Here is a 13824-nt window from a genome sequence, read left to right on the forward strand (position 1 = left end):
TATATCCAAGTGCCAGTGGACAAGCAACGAATAGCGGAGGGATCGGGTTGAACAGTAGTACAGGATCAGGCGCGATCACAGGCACAGGCAGCGGAGTGAATGCGAATGCAACAACGGAAGCCGACGTTGCAAATCAAACGGCGTCACAACTACAACATGGTATCGATGCTAGCGGTCGTAGTACGGCTACCGGAAGACCAATGGCAGGTCGAGTTCCATCTACGCAAACGGCACATCCAACAGTAGAAGCCGAAGCGACTTAAAGAAAAAGTCAACAACAAAAAGGTGTGATACTTAAACCCCTCATAGAACTCTAACAAGAACCTTTTTTTTTATTGCGCCAATTGCCGCCTTTATTTTTTACCTGTAACACAATACCATTGAAATTTGATTGAAATCGGGTGAATTGGTGGTGATTGTTTGCTTTCTAAGTGTACATATGTTTGCTTCTCTAACCCCTTTTTCCCCTTTTCATTTCAATTGGCCAACCCTGAACGATAAGCACTTTGCATGGCTAAACGACGAACTTGTTCCATCGAGATTGCACCTTGTCTAAATGCTAATCTTTGTCCATCATCTCCGCGAACTTCAACACTTCCATCTTCGTTTACCTCCACCGGTAAAGGTTTGCTTGGCTTGTTAAACTTTTCATCATCTTCATCATCATCGTCAAACGTATTTCTGCTCGAATTATTATTAAAAGCAGAATTTCTATAATCGTTATTCGTTCGTGGACTTCCGAACGAGGCCATCGGAGGAGAAGAAGCTCCAAAAGTTGAAGATTGTCCGCCCAAAGAAGGTGAACCTCCTGCATTGGAAAAAGACATTCCGGGCGAAGCGGAAAACGTCGAGAAATCAGAAATCACCTTTCTCGATCCACCCGTTGGCGGACTTCTGCTCGGGGAAACTGAACCGAAAGAAGATGTAATCAACGGTGGTGAACCGGATGCTGGATGTTTGGCAGCATAGATATCCGTAGCCACGACGGCAGTCGCGGTTGAAGCTCTTGGATGAGGGAAATCGCCATAAGAGCGATAGGAAGAAGAGGCTGAACGTGTTTGTAAGTACTTTTCACTCAATCTTGATCCGATCACACGTTTGAGTAATGGTCTAGCAGTTCCCAAATCTGGCGCTTGTGTGAAGACTGAGAAGTTATGCTTTGATGCCTCACTTTCACGATAGATTGATTCGATCAGCAATTGTTTTGTATTTTCATTTCTCAATTGCAAGCTTTGATGTAATTCACGAGTAACTTCATCCATAATTGCATCGCCTGAATTACGTCCTTCCAAACTCATAGCTTTCATACGATCTGCCACTGCATCTCCTAGCTCACGATGCAATCGATCCATGTCCATTGCTTCTCCGGCTGCACCGATGATTACGTGAGCCAATAGACTTGCACTTGTGAGAGGTAATAGTTGAGCACCGGTAATGCTAACCATTGCTTGAAAGAAGTCTACCGCATAGGTATATCCGCTCAAAGCAGGTTCGCATGCTACGACGTAAAGCGGTATTCCACCTGCTGCCATGATTCTAGCAATCTTCAAAGGATCATTCCCATCAGGCGATCCAGAAGGGAATCCATCACCATATTCGCCAATTCCATGTGGTGGAGCATCAGCGATCAAGACTGCCATCCTGGTTGCACGCTGTCTCCATTCCATCTGTAAAAGCGAATGCAAAGCTGCAGTTACAGCTTCAGGACCATCACCACCGCCAGATGCGTACAACGTTTTCAGATTGGATTTCATTTCGCTCACTTCAGGTGTAAAGCCGAAATTCTTGACGATGTATGTATGATCCTGTGGTGGATGGTCTCTGTACGCTAGCAGTCCCAAACGTAAAGCGCCTGGACCTGATAGTTGTTCAGATCGAATGATATTATCACAAATTGTTTCGATATTCTTTGTTGCTGAAGCGATGTAAGAACCCATCGAACCTGTTGCGTCCATTATGAAAACCAGATCCAATGCTTTATCCGATGGAGCATCGATCGTCCAATCTGAAAGATCAGTGGTTGTTGTTGGTTGTGCATCGAATACATCAGACCCTCCCTGCTCTCCAGAATCTGTCGTTGTTCCTCCTCCCATGGCAGCATTGCCAAACATGCTGAAAGATGAAGTAGAGAGTGTCAGCTAATCATGAACTGCAAAAAAAGGATCTTTTTTCGTATACTTACCCATACACTCCGCCTGCTCGACTCATTTTGTATGATTGATTGACTAAAAAGGTATATTGAAATCTATTCGTTGGGTCGTAATGTCATGAATGAATGAGGTTGATGTCGTATGCGTCGTAGTTAGGAAAGCGAAAGGAAAAGGTTGGAGATCGATTTACTTTTCAGCCACGAGCCTCAAGGCAAACTAAAAGGTGACGATGATGAAGGATGATGATGGAGATGATTTACTTTACAAACTCAATTATCCGACGGTACCGTCTTTTACCTTTTGTTCCTGCTTGCACAACTTTTCAGCTTGTGTAACTCCACACGCATAAACGGTTTCTGCCTCGGCGCTACGCCAAAAAAGGGAGGAGAAAGGGAGGGCAGGGTTACACGCTCTCATTCACTCATTTATTAAACAGCACAAGACAGACAGAGTAAGCCTGCCTGCCTGCCTGCTTGAGTGGAGAGAAGCAATCCACTTTTTACGCTAACGGCAAACTCAACACAATAACTCTAAAATTAGTACAATCTATTATAACTATTATCTTACATCTCAAATGGATAACACATAACCTTGTCTTGATCAGCTGCAGTCACTCCTTCTTCAACTTGTTTGACACTTGGACCTCCCGTTTGTGCTTCTGAACAAATACCTAAAACCTTGTATTGCGCTCCCATTCCATTGGCATCAACCAATCTCTTGGCAGCGTGATCGATCTCTTTTCCTCTTTCTGCATCTTTTGCATTCTTGACTAATGCTTCAACACGTTGTTCGACTCCTAAAGCTTGCAAAAAGTGAGATTGAAACATAGGTCCTAAAGATCTCGCGTCTGTCATGGCAAGTGCATTTTTCAAATAAGAAAAATCCACATTACACGTCAAATCTGCCGTTCCAGGTGCATCTAAAGGATCGACGATCTTGTGCGATTTGAAAGCTCTAAAACTTCCACCAAACGCCTTTTCATCTCCATAATCAATCACTAAACCAGCCCCACCTTTTGAAGGAGTCTGCAGGCGTTCAGATTCACCTCTTTCGCGTTCTAAACGTTGTTCATCACTTTCCCGTTCAGGTTTACCCGCTCTTGCCTTTCTGCCGCTAACCAATTCTCCCATCTTTCGTGCTGTTGCCCATGCTTCAGGGCTCACTTCTACTCGTTGACCCGGTTGCAAAACTTGGAAGCGTGGATTTCTAGCTGCCAAAAGTACAGACCATGGTGTAGGCGAAGATGAAATGACGTATCGGAACTTGGCATCTGTCGAGTCGGCAGATGGAGTTGAAGACTTTGCTCCGGTAAGGTCTCCTGGCTTGAGAACTGTGATACCAGATTGTCCAGTTTTGGCACGTTCAATGTCCACGAGGACCTCCCTAAAACCGTCTGCAGATCGTTCGAAGATATGCGTTGGCAGAGCATCGAAGAATTCGTGTGCGACTACCATTGACCATGTGTCATTCTGAACGGGAACACTGTCGGCGATCGGGAACCATTCAAGCTTGACCTCATCATCTGCCAAGACTTCTTGATCTGCAGGGACGATCTTTTTGCCGGCTTGTGTGAGCGCTGCTTCTATCGCATCATGTTGCAATGCCATGAGACCCGGAGAAGTTTCGACTAGATGGATGGATTTGATCGTATTGAAGAAAGCCGAAAATCTGGCAAATGTTCGAATCATATCGGCCAAAAGTGTACCTCTTCCTGGTCCTAGCTCCACCAATCTCGTTTGACCATCGGGCATGACAGTTTGCCATCTTGCAATAAAGAAGATTGCCAGTAATTCTCCAAACACTTGACTGATCTCTGGACTAGTGATGAAATCTCCTCTAGCACCCAAAACATCTCTTCCGGCTTGATCTGAAGAGGAACCTGCGGCGTTTGCTGAAGCGTAGTAACCTTGTTCTGGATCCAATAAACATGTTCGCATGAATGTAGACACTGACAAAGGTCCTGAAGCTTTGATTGAATCTGCCAAAACTTGAGCCAGTGTCTTACTTGGACCATTACTGTCAGGCTGTTGACTGGGTGGAGGTGACGTAACAGAGCTGTATTGTCGAGAGAGGGCTGCCAATCTACTTGTTGTGAATGAAGGCCCTTTTGAGCATCTATTGCACCCTGAGATGGCATTCCGGATCGGTTGTGATCTTATCATACTTGATGTCTATATGCTGATGGAGGTTGAAAAGAAGAAGAGCAGGAAGAAATTCCCCCACGCCACTTTTTTCAACTCGCGCTAGTACCATCACTCTCAATGACTTATGTAAGCAGCATACAGCCACGATCTACATCTATACGCTCTCTGGTTTTAGATTCCCTACCCCGCGTTTCATAGTTCAAAGAGGAACGAATATAAGCGCTAGTTGGTGCTTCTCTCAAGGATCTGGTACTCTCGAACAAGCAATAGAAGATCTCTGATGAATTGAGGTTACTCTTGTGTCAGCTGACAGCTACATAGCACTACAAAAGGTCGAATTTTGATACACTAATCACTAAGAAATATATGTTCAATATCGACTTGACCGGCTTGCTTGAATCACTTCTTGCTGTAAGATTGGCCAGAAGGAGAGGTGTACTTGGAGCCACCATCGCCATTGTTGTGGTAGCTATACAGAGAGAAATCATGTGAGCAGAAGTACCAATTAGATATAATCGCCAAAACAAAAACTCACGTTGACCCGTTTGGGTTGGAGTAATAATAGCTACCGTCCTTGTTACTGTAATGGTAACTGTTTTGGTTGGGAGCAGAAGATCCATAGTCTCTTGCACAATAATGATTGCCGTTAGAATTCGTGCCGGAGCTCTTGTAGGTGTAGCCACCTTGACCACTGCCACTTGAGCTTCCTTTGCCGTGAGTCATTGTTACTTGAGCTTTTACACTGGAGAATATTGAGAAGTGCTTGAGAGTTGATGGAGAAGAAAGGAAAGAAGAAAATCAGAATGAAAAAGCTTTAAGTACTCCTAATTGCTCAGCAATTTTAAAAGAACCTCAGCCAATTGCGCTTTGACCTTCGTAGACCTGTCAAGCACTTGTGCTTATCGGCCGCGTTGATACTTTTGCAGCCCGATATGAACTGTCAAAGCACTGCAACTTATGCAGAAAGCACGCAATTCATACAGTTTGTAAACCTTGCGGGATGAATATGTTTGATTTCATTGTATTGTTTATGCTCTTTGAAGCTGTTTATATATGAATACAGATGAATATAAAGCAAAAGACTATTAAATTAGTCATAGTCATCATCGTCATAGCTGTAATCATCGTCATCGTCATAGATATCGTCGTCATCGTAAAAATCATCTTCATAATCATCAACGTTATCTATGCTATCGCCATAACCATCATCTTCACCGTAATCGCTTACATATTCACCTTCGCCCTCATCATACACTTCTTCGTAAAGTTCCGAATCGTACGAATCGCCAACGTATTCAGTGTTTTCATTTGAATTTTCACCATTATCTGCTTCCGAGTCTGTCTGATCCGCTTGAGATCGAGAATTTTCCTTGCTGTCTATAGTACCACTGTTTTGATGACCATTGTCGAAGTCCAATCTATAATCAGCCCGATCGGGTTCTTGTTCAACCTCGATTTCATTTGATTCCTCTTCATCTTGTTGCTCATTTTCTTGATCTGACATTTCTTCATCTTGCTCTTCATCGGGCGGTGTGTATTTAGAATATCCATCTCCACTATTGTAATATCTGTTTGTTAAGAGAGATATAAAATTAGCACACCCTACAAACTCTTTATTTCAAATAACACTCACCGTGATCCATCAGGATTGCTGTAATAGTACGACCCATCCTGATTGTTATAATGATAATTGTTTTGATTGGCTGCTGATGGACCGTAGTCAAGTGAACTCCAGTGGTTTCCTAAAGAGTTTGTTCCACTTCCATTGTAGGAATATTCTTGGCCGCCATATCCAGCATATGTTTGTTGATAGGTCGTCATTGTTGAATATGGTGCATTTGAGCATGAAGTAGGGAGTGAGGTATAGCCCATTGAATGTATGCTTCAGATACGATGCTGCAAATAATCTAATATGACCATCATCGGTGCCGCACGGCCACGTTGCGCCAATTTAATATTATGTTGCCGAAGAAGCACAGGCCCCTTCCCTTTTTAACACCATTTTAGCATGATTTATATTTTAATTAATTGTCAAGATGCATAGATTGATTGGAACCTCTCAGATTGAGAAGATGCATGTCAGCTCGTTCAGATACTGATGTAAGATGGAATACTTAAGCATGCTTATGATCACATCATCCTCTTAACAGGATGGGATGTTGCATTGATATATCATGGCCTTTACGCGTTTAATTTACACGGGTTGATGGATGTATTTGTATTGTACGCGTACGTAAGATTAATTTTCTCCACATTAACACAAAATTGATTGCATTAAGAATGGTGTCAAAATTGTAATCAATCCTTCATCATTCACAACAGCCTCATGGCATTCATAGGACGGGAAATGCATGATGGCTAAATTACGAAGGGTAGATGAGTTGGGCTTACAAAGGCGAAGAGAATCAGCAAGACAAAGAGGAAAAGAAGCACCCACACAAACAGGACAAAGAAGAAAGGCAACCTCTCCAATTCCAACAAATGATACCCATTCATCGATAAATTATAATGATGAGCTGTTTAGAGGAGAAGCAACGGGTGCTTTTGAGAAGTCACAGCAAAATGATCCCCTGGAAACACCAAGTGAAAAGAGGAGGAGGCTGTTAGGACAAAGTGCTGCTGGGGCTGTTCTTGCTAGTCGTGAACGGTTTGAAAATCAAGTCAAGCAGAAGGAGAAGGAAATGCAAGCAGAATCCGCCTCAAATTCAAAGCAAGTTCGTATCAAAACGGAGGAAGAGGACGCACACCCCAACGCAATCGTTATCGAAAGCAGCGATGAAGAAGATCAGCAACAGGTGGGAAAAAAGAATGTACCTGTGAAGCAAGAAGCAGATTTAACAGTAAAGACAGAAGGGGATGACTTGAATGGAGCAGCAAATGGAGAAACGGAAGACAGTAGAGTAGATTCAATTCTTGCCATGCTTGGAATACCCAACCCAGCAAACAACGCCAGACCATCAACACCTCCTCAGCAATCCGAAGAAGATGAAGAAGGGCAACAAGCACAGGCAACTCCAGAGCCAACTCCTACACACAACACTGTACATGAAGCTGCTGAACGAGCAAATGAAACAGAAGAAGGTGAGAAGCCGCCTTTAGAACGTACTTTCCCTTGGCCAGAGCATTTCCTCGAATTGGAAAAGACGTTCAAGGCTTTAAATACGGTATATGCGTTTTGTTCAGGTCGCAAACATATGGCAACGACATACGACACCCTCAAAAGTAGTGTTCAAGGTTTGCTCAATCGACCGTTAGAGATCATGGACATTGCACAAATCAAATCGCTGTGCTCGGATTTGATCAATTTCGCATACGTTGAACAAGAACTTTTGCAAGTTCATAATGAGCTTCCATCAGGTTCCTCCATGGGAAAGTCACGTAGGAAGGATATCGAATCCATGACTGGACGTGAAAAGTTCTTGGCGCATCGAGCAGAGATGGATGATATATATGCACAAGTTGCACGGAATATCGAAGAGGAAGCAGCCGCAGATCGTGCAGAAGAAGAGATGCGTGAGACTATGCATGTTTCCTTAGAAGCTAACGGATTCGAAGATGATGCTGATGAGATGATGCAAAGTCAACAGACCAATTCACAGGCACTGATGAAGGTGGCCGAGGCACAATCAACGTCAAATTTTGGCAAGCCGGTTGAAGATTTCGTTTTGTTCTTTGAATTCAATGATGGAACGTTGAAAGGTCCGAAAGCAACGGCTCGAGGCAAGCCAGGTATGCGAAGAGGACCTTCACGGAACAATCCAAAAGGAAGACCGAATCCAAAATTATACGAAATCCCATCAGCGGCTGCCATGACGAAGCTTATTGAGAAGCGTAACTTTAAGTTTGAGCAAGCTGTGTTGGAGTTGTTGACAGCTTGTATGGCTAAAGAAGAAGACCCTGTCCAATTGATCATCTCAGCAGCAGAAGAGCATATTCCCGTCAACCCAGAATTGGGCACAAAAGCCATCGGCGAAACACCAAGAAAACGAAAGATGCGACTGGAGTTCTTCATGAAAAATCCTGACCAAAGACCTCCGATCAGTGAAGTGATTGAAGAATTACGATCGCAAGTCTGGTACAAAGACCAGATTGTCGCAGGTGGAAGGAGAAGTATTGCCTCAAGACCTGCGAGATATGATCAATTGACGTTCATGCTTAGTCAAGAGATCGTGAACGCACTTTGGGCAACTCGACAGATCGAAGAATTCTACTTACATCAAGCCGATGCACTGAATGCATTGGATGAGAATAAAAGCATCATTGTTTGCACGAGTACGAGTAGTGGTAAGAGTCTCATTTATCAAATTCCAGTTCTTCGAGCATTACAAGAAGATTACGAATCAACGGCGATGTACATTTTCCCCACAAAAGCATTAGCGCAAGATCAAAAGAGAACATTACAAGATCTTTTACTCAATTGTGATGGATTACAAGAAACAATCGTTGCAACGTATGATGGTGATACACCCAAAGAATTACGTCAAGATATTCGTGATCGTGCGAGTGTGATTTTCACCAATCCGGATATGTTACATCAAAGTATTTTACCCAACGAATATCAATGGCGTAGATTTTTACGTGGCTTACGATTTGTTGTCGTAGATGAATTGCACATGTACAATGGATTATTTGGAGCACATGTTTCATTTGTCATGAGGCGGCTAAGGAGGATGTGTCATGCACTCGGCAATCGCAATGTCCGTTTTGTTAGCTGTAGTGCTACAGTTGCCAATCCGGCCGAACATATGCGCACATTGTTCGGTATCGAAGAAGTTGAGGTGATCACAGAGGATGGCTCGCCCGCCGGTAATAAGGAGTGGTTGATCTGGAATCCTCCTTTAATCGATGACAATGACCCAAAGCAAGGAAGGGTGAGCGCATATGCTGAGACATCAAAAGTGTTTCGTCATCTGGTCGAACGTGGAGTACGAACGATCATCTTTACAAAAGTACGTCGAACCTGTGAAATAGTGATGAATCAAATCCGTAACGATCTCTTATTGGACAACCGTCAAGATGTTGTTTCACGGGTGATGTCCTATCGATCCGGTTATTCTCCTGAAGATCGAAGAAAGATCGAACAAGATATGTTCAAGGGTGCTTTGTTGGGTATTGTGGCTACTAGTGCATTGGAACTGGGTATCGACATTGGTACTTTGGATGCTGTGATTATGCTCGGATTTCCTTACTCGATCTCAAGTTTACGACAACAAGCAGGACGTGCAGGTCGACGTCAGAAAGACTCCTTGGCAGTTTTGATCGGAGACCCATTCCCCATGGACCAGCACTACATGCGTAACCCTGAAGAAATCTTCAGTCAACCTGATACGATTCTCAGTGTAGACCTAAAGAATGACTTTGTCTTGGAAAGTCATCTTCAATGTGCAGCTATGGAAATGCCACTCCAACCTGAAGAAGATGCAAAGTACTTTGGCGATGAAGATGTGATTGACAAATTATGTGCAACTCGATTAGAACAAGACAAAGATGGCTTTTATCACTGTCGGCCAGAACTACGTCCGAATCCAGCACGAGAAGTGGCTTTACGTGGTGCACGTCAACTCACGTACATCTACATAGATGATTCGCCCAACAGACGTTCTGGTCCTCGAGTGATGGAAGAGGTGGAAGTCGACCGTGCAATCTTTGAAGCATTCGAAGGGGCTGTGTTTATGCATCAAGGTTTATCGTACATTTGCCAAGATATCGATCATGAAAAGCGTATCGCAAGAATGAAACAAGCAAACGTTAACTATCATACCCGACCTCGTGATCACACAGATACGGATGCAATGGAAACTCATCGTATTCGTGCTTTGCGAGATACAAATACGAAAGCATACTATGGACACGTTCGTATTGCAACTCATGTTTGGGGATATTTCAAGGTGGACAAAAGGGCAAATATTTTGGACGAAGTCAGCCTTGAAAGCCCTCCGTTTATCCGTGACACAAAAGGACTCTGGCTTGATGTTCCTGCTTGGTTGGTGAATGCTTTGATTGATAAGACAATTAATGCAGCTGCTGCAATCCATGCTGCCGAACATGCTTTACTCAGTTTAACTCCAATGTTCGTTGTCAGCTTAGCGGGTGATGTTCGAACAGAATGCAAAGTAGCAGAACGAGAATATGCACGCAAGCCAACGAGTCGCAAAAGACCTGCTCGTTTGATCTTTTACGATACACCAGGATTGAACGGAGGCGTTTGTGTGAAAGCCTTTGAACATTTGGATGGATTGATTCGAATAGCAATCTCGGTGATTGAATCTTGTCCTTGTGTGGAAGGATGTCCAAGTTGCGTCACAAGTCAAACTTGTGCACATGCAAACCTTGTCACTTCAAAAGTGGGTGCTTTAGGTGTCTTGCGTGGTTTAGTTGGCTTGGAACCGTTTGATGCTGATTTACCAATGCAAAACGAACCTGGTCACGCGGAAGGACATCTGAATTCATCCGATGCAGTTCGACATACAATCGCAGAAGCAGCGCCCGTTCGTACAATCAATGGAACAGATTTACCTGTCGAACAGTATGAAGAACATCTACCACCAACCTTACAAGCAATCTTGGATCGTGCAGAAGCCGTTGGAGGAGTGGTGGATAATGAACCTAGAGGTTCAGCATGGGAAAGGCAAAATCAAAGACATCGTCAACAGTATGCAGCGCCGCCAGTTGGAAAATCCATGCGGTATGATGACGAAGATTATTGATTGTTAATAGTGTGTTTATAGCATATATCCTCATAGAATTTACCTGTAAGATAGACCATTGTCAAATAGCATCATTGAGAAGAAGAGCGTGGTAATGAATGAATGCACCAAGTCGCTTACGTAACTAGCGCATGGGCTTCGCGTTTTTGATTCCAAAGTTCTTAAACCAACACCCAACACTTTCTCCTTGACAGTCATCTTAGACATATACACAAAAGATGCCGCTTCAGTCTATTTCAGAGAAGCCTCTTTTCGTCACAGAGGAGGACTATTCCCGATCGCAGGAATCAACGCCGTCCACATTCAGTAATTTACCTCCGATCTTAAGACTTCAATTGGACAACGTCAAATGTCATTTACAGCCCTCTACAGCATTTCCGCATTCAAATGGGACAGACGAAGGAAGACAAGCGGGTGCCATCAATGGAAACGAAACAGCCTCAGATGCTGTACATCAAGGAACGCTGTTCCTGACCGACGAATCTATTTCATTCTTACCTTCGGATCAGAAAGGGTTCTCATTGGACTACCCAAGCTTGTCTCTACATGCAATTTCAAGATCGCTACCACAAGCAATGCAGAGTACTTCATTAGTAGCTTCTGAAGCAGGATGCGTGTATTGTCAGCTAGATCTAAGTGCTGGCACAGAGGAAGAAGAAGAAGAAGAAGAAGAAGAGGGAGATGACAACTTGGCTGAGCTATGGATCGTACCCGCCGAAGCAGATCTAGGTGAGTAAATTTGACACGGTAGCATCTCTGCGCATATTAACGACCCTTTCGCGAACCCATCTAGTGGAGAAGTTGTTTGAGACTTTATCTCACTGTGCATCATTACATCCATCAATCATGGAAGATGGAGAAGATGGCGGATTCGGAAATCCATTCTCATCCATTGGACCGTTTGGAACGGGTCTTGCGCACACTGCAAACGGGGATGCAAGACATACACAATTGCAAAATGAGGGAGCATTCGAAGATGCAGAAGAAGAGGGTGGTGATGCAGGTCCAAGCATCAATCTAAGCGAATCAGGAAGGGTGAGGAATCATTATCAGACACCTGATAGCCGGTTTAGGCCTTATTAAATGCAAGGACAGCAAGCTCACGCATTTTCATCAATCCCTTTTTTTAAATCTCTCAGGCCACATTGGCACATCTTGATTCATTATTGCAAATGCCAGACGATAATGAAGAGCATGGGTATGGTACAAGTCCTGCTGCATCTTTTCATTCATCCGATCCAAGACATCTTTACGAAAGCAAAGCAGCAGAAGCGACAAAAGCAACCTCTGTCGCCCCTACCGAAACACTCATTTTGGTCAATGTGCCTAATGAGGTGTTTTATACCCCTTCTTTAGCATCTGCTTTGCTCGATCTTCTCCATGCGTATGGGGAAATGGATTGGTGGCTAACGTTACCAGGCTTTGGTCGTGCGATTGTGATGTATTCCAAGATTGATGGTGCAAAACGTGCGAAAGAAGCTTTGGATCGTATTTTGCTCCCTTTGATAGACGAAGGAGAAGATGAGGCCATACTTGATCTTCAAGAAGGATCGGATGTAGAGCCTCGCAAATTATCCGCTGGAGATGGAGAAGGGTAAGTTGGTCAGGTGTACTTTGCTTCAGTAGAGCGTTGAAGCTGATATTTCATCCCTCTATCGAACACAGGCTTGTCTTACGTGCCTACTATGGAGAACCCCAAGCTCTCTCTCGTCTTCGTGATCAAGGAGAGGCTCATTTGCCTGTCCCTACCACAGATCGAAACTTTCTCATCAGTCCACCAGGTTCGCCTCCTGTTGGATGGGAACCTATCCGTGAAGATCCGCCGAATACGAACACTTTGGCAGATGATCTGATGAGAGCTTTGGGATCTCTGCGTGATCGCGGTCTAGGTGTTCGCAGTCATACTCCCGAACCACTGGAAGATGGTGAACGATCGAATACTACATATCATTCGCAGAGTCATCGTCGGACAGCATCATCGTCTAGCCTTGCGCCACCAACTGCTTCCGTGATTATTCCTCCAAGACAAGCAGCCGTTCGATCGTATCATCCATTGGCTAAAGAAGCTTATGATGTTGGTGAAACAAGAGACGAAGAAGCAAACGGACTTGTCTCTCTACCGGGAGTCACGGTGCAAAATGTGGATGCCGAAGAGGATGGACAAGAAGAAGTGGAAAGTCGAATGAATAAAGGATTAAGTATCAGTTCGGTAAAAGCAACCGTGGAAAGTATGAGAGGAGCACCAGCAAGTTTGAACCATTCTTCACCTGAAACGATCACACCGACCGCAAGGCCTCCTTTGGGTTAAATTGTTGACATGTATAATAGCACATCTGTATAAAGTAGCCAACCCATAGAGAAGCGATAGCCTACTGAAATATTGTCATACTACTACTGTAACTGGCAAAAGCCACCTCTCTTAGGGTCTTCGAGAAGATCCTACTTGTCTAAAGCCTGAAGAGCAAGTAGCACGTTCTCGTAATACAGTTTTATGAACACGCTGCATTTCTAATACAAATTCAGTATTAAGAAAAAGGATCAGAACGCGCACGCTGGCTTGCTGCTTTCGTGAAAAATGACTCCGTTGGATTATTCTATTGGATTCTATTCAGGCATTAAAACAATTCCAATACAAAACACGTCCGCTGGCGCCCCCCTGACAAATTTTTTTTTTTCATTTGGCGTGCGCGCGCGCGCAAATTGAAAAGAGAAAGAAAATCGAATTATAATCCACCCTGCAACTTGAATCCCTCCTTCTGTCCCCTCGCACGACCTCTTTCCTCAACACACGATCGATCCTTTTGATTTTGGATTCGATTCGTG

General features: G+C 43.9%; 5 protein-coding genes across 5 annotated transcripts; 2 read left to right on the top strand and 3 right to left on the bottom strand.

The window, feature by feature from the left end:
* Nucleotides 1-476: 476 nt before the first annotated feature.
* FA14DRAFT_180417 (uncharacterized protein) lies at nucleotides 477-2208 on the bottom strand (the record flags this gene model as incomplete). The annotated part of the gene is made up of 2 exons (XM_025501006.1): nucleotides 477-2112; nucleotides 2183-2208. The coding sequence occupies 2 exons, from the start codon at nucleotides 2206-2208 to the stop codon at nucleotides 477-479; spliced, it is 1662 nt and encodes a 553-aa protein (XP_025354084.1).
* Nucleotides 2209-2679: 471 nt separating this feature from the next.
* FA14DRAFT_161463 (DUF185-domain-containing protein) lies at nucleotides 2680-4329 on the bottom strand. The gene has a single exon (XM_025499133.1). The coding sequence runs from the start codon at nucleotides 4310-4312 to the stop codon at nucleotides 2714-2716; it is 1599 nt and encodes a 532-aa protein (XP_025354085.1). The 5' UTR covers nucleotides 4313-4329; the 3' UTR covers nucleotides 2680-2713.
* Nucleotides 4330-5315: 986 nt separating this feature from the next.
* On the bottom strand, nucleotides 5316-6126 carry FA14DRAFT_190902 (uncharacterized protein). The gene is made up of 2 exons (XM_025501827.1): nucleotides 5928-6126; nucleotides 5316-5862 (listed from the first exon to the last, which is right to left on the bottom strand). Exons 1-2 carry the CDS (start codon nucleotides 6113-6115, stop codon nucleotides 5385-5387), a joined length of 666 nt encoding a protein of 221 aa, XP_025354086.1. The 5' UTR covers nucleotides 6116-6126; the 3' UTR covers nucleotides 5316-5384.
* A 480-nt stretch (nucleotides 6127-6606) lies between these two features.
* Nucleotides 6607-11087, top strand: FA14DRAFT_161465 (P-loop containing nucleoside triphosphate hydrolase protein). The gene has a single exon (XM_025499134.1). It carries the CDS (start codon nucleotides 6649-6651, stop codon nucleotides 10999-11001), a length of 4353 nt encoding a protein of 1450 aa, XP_025354087.1. The 5' UTR covers nucleotides 6607-6648; the 3' UTR covers nucleotides 11002-11087.
* Nucleotides 11088-11199: 112 nt separating this feature from the next.
* FA14DRAFT_190904 (Calcipressin-domain-containing protein) lies at nucleotides 11200-13486 on the top strand. Its single transcript, XM_025501828.1, has 4 exons — nucleotides 11200-11730; nucleotides 11795-12036; nucleotides 12141-12595; nucleotides 12667-13486. The coding sequence occupies exons 1-4, from the start codon at nucleotides 11220-11222 to the stop codon at nucleotides 13307-13309; spliced, it is 1851 nt and encodes a 616-aa protein (XP_025354088.1). The 5' UTR covers nucleotides 11200-11219; the 3' UTR covers nucleotides 13310-13486.
* Nucleotides 13487-13824: the final 338 nt, after the last annotated feature.

This window comes from Meira miltonrushii, assembly GCF_003144205.1.
Source record: "Meira miltonrushii strain MCA 3882 unplaced genomic scaffold FA14scaffold_3, whole genome shotgun sequence".
Classification (NCBI taxonomy): Eukaryota; Fungi; Basidiomycota; class Exobasidiomycetes; order Exobasidiales; family Brachybasidiaceae; genus Meira; species Meira miltonrushii.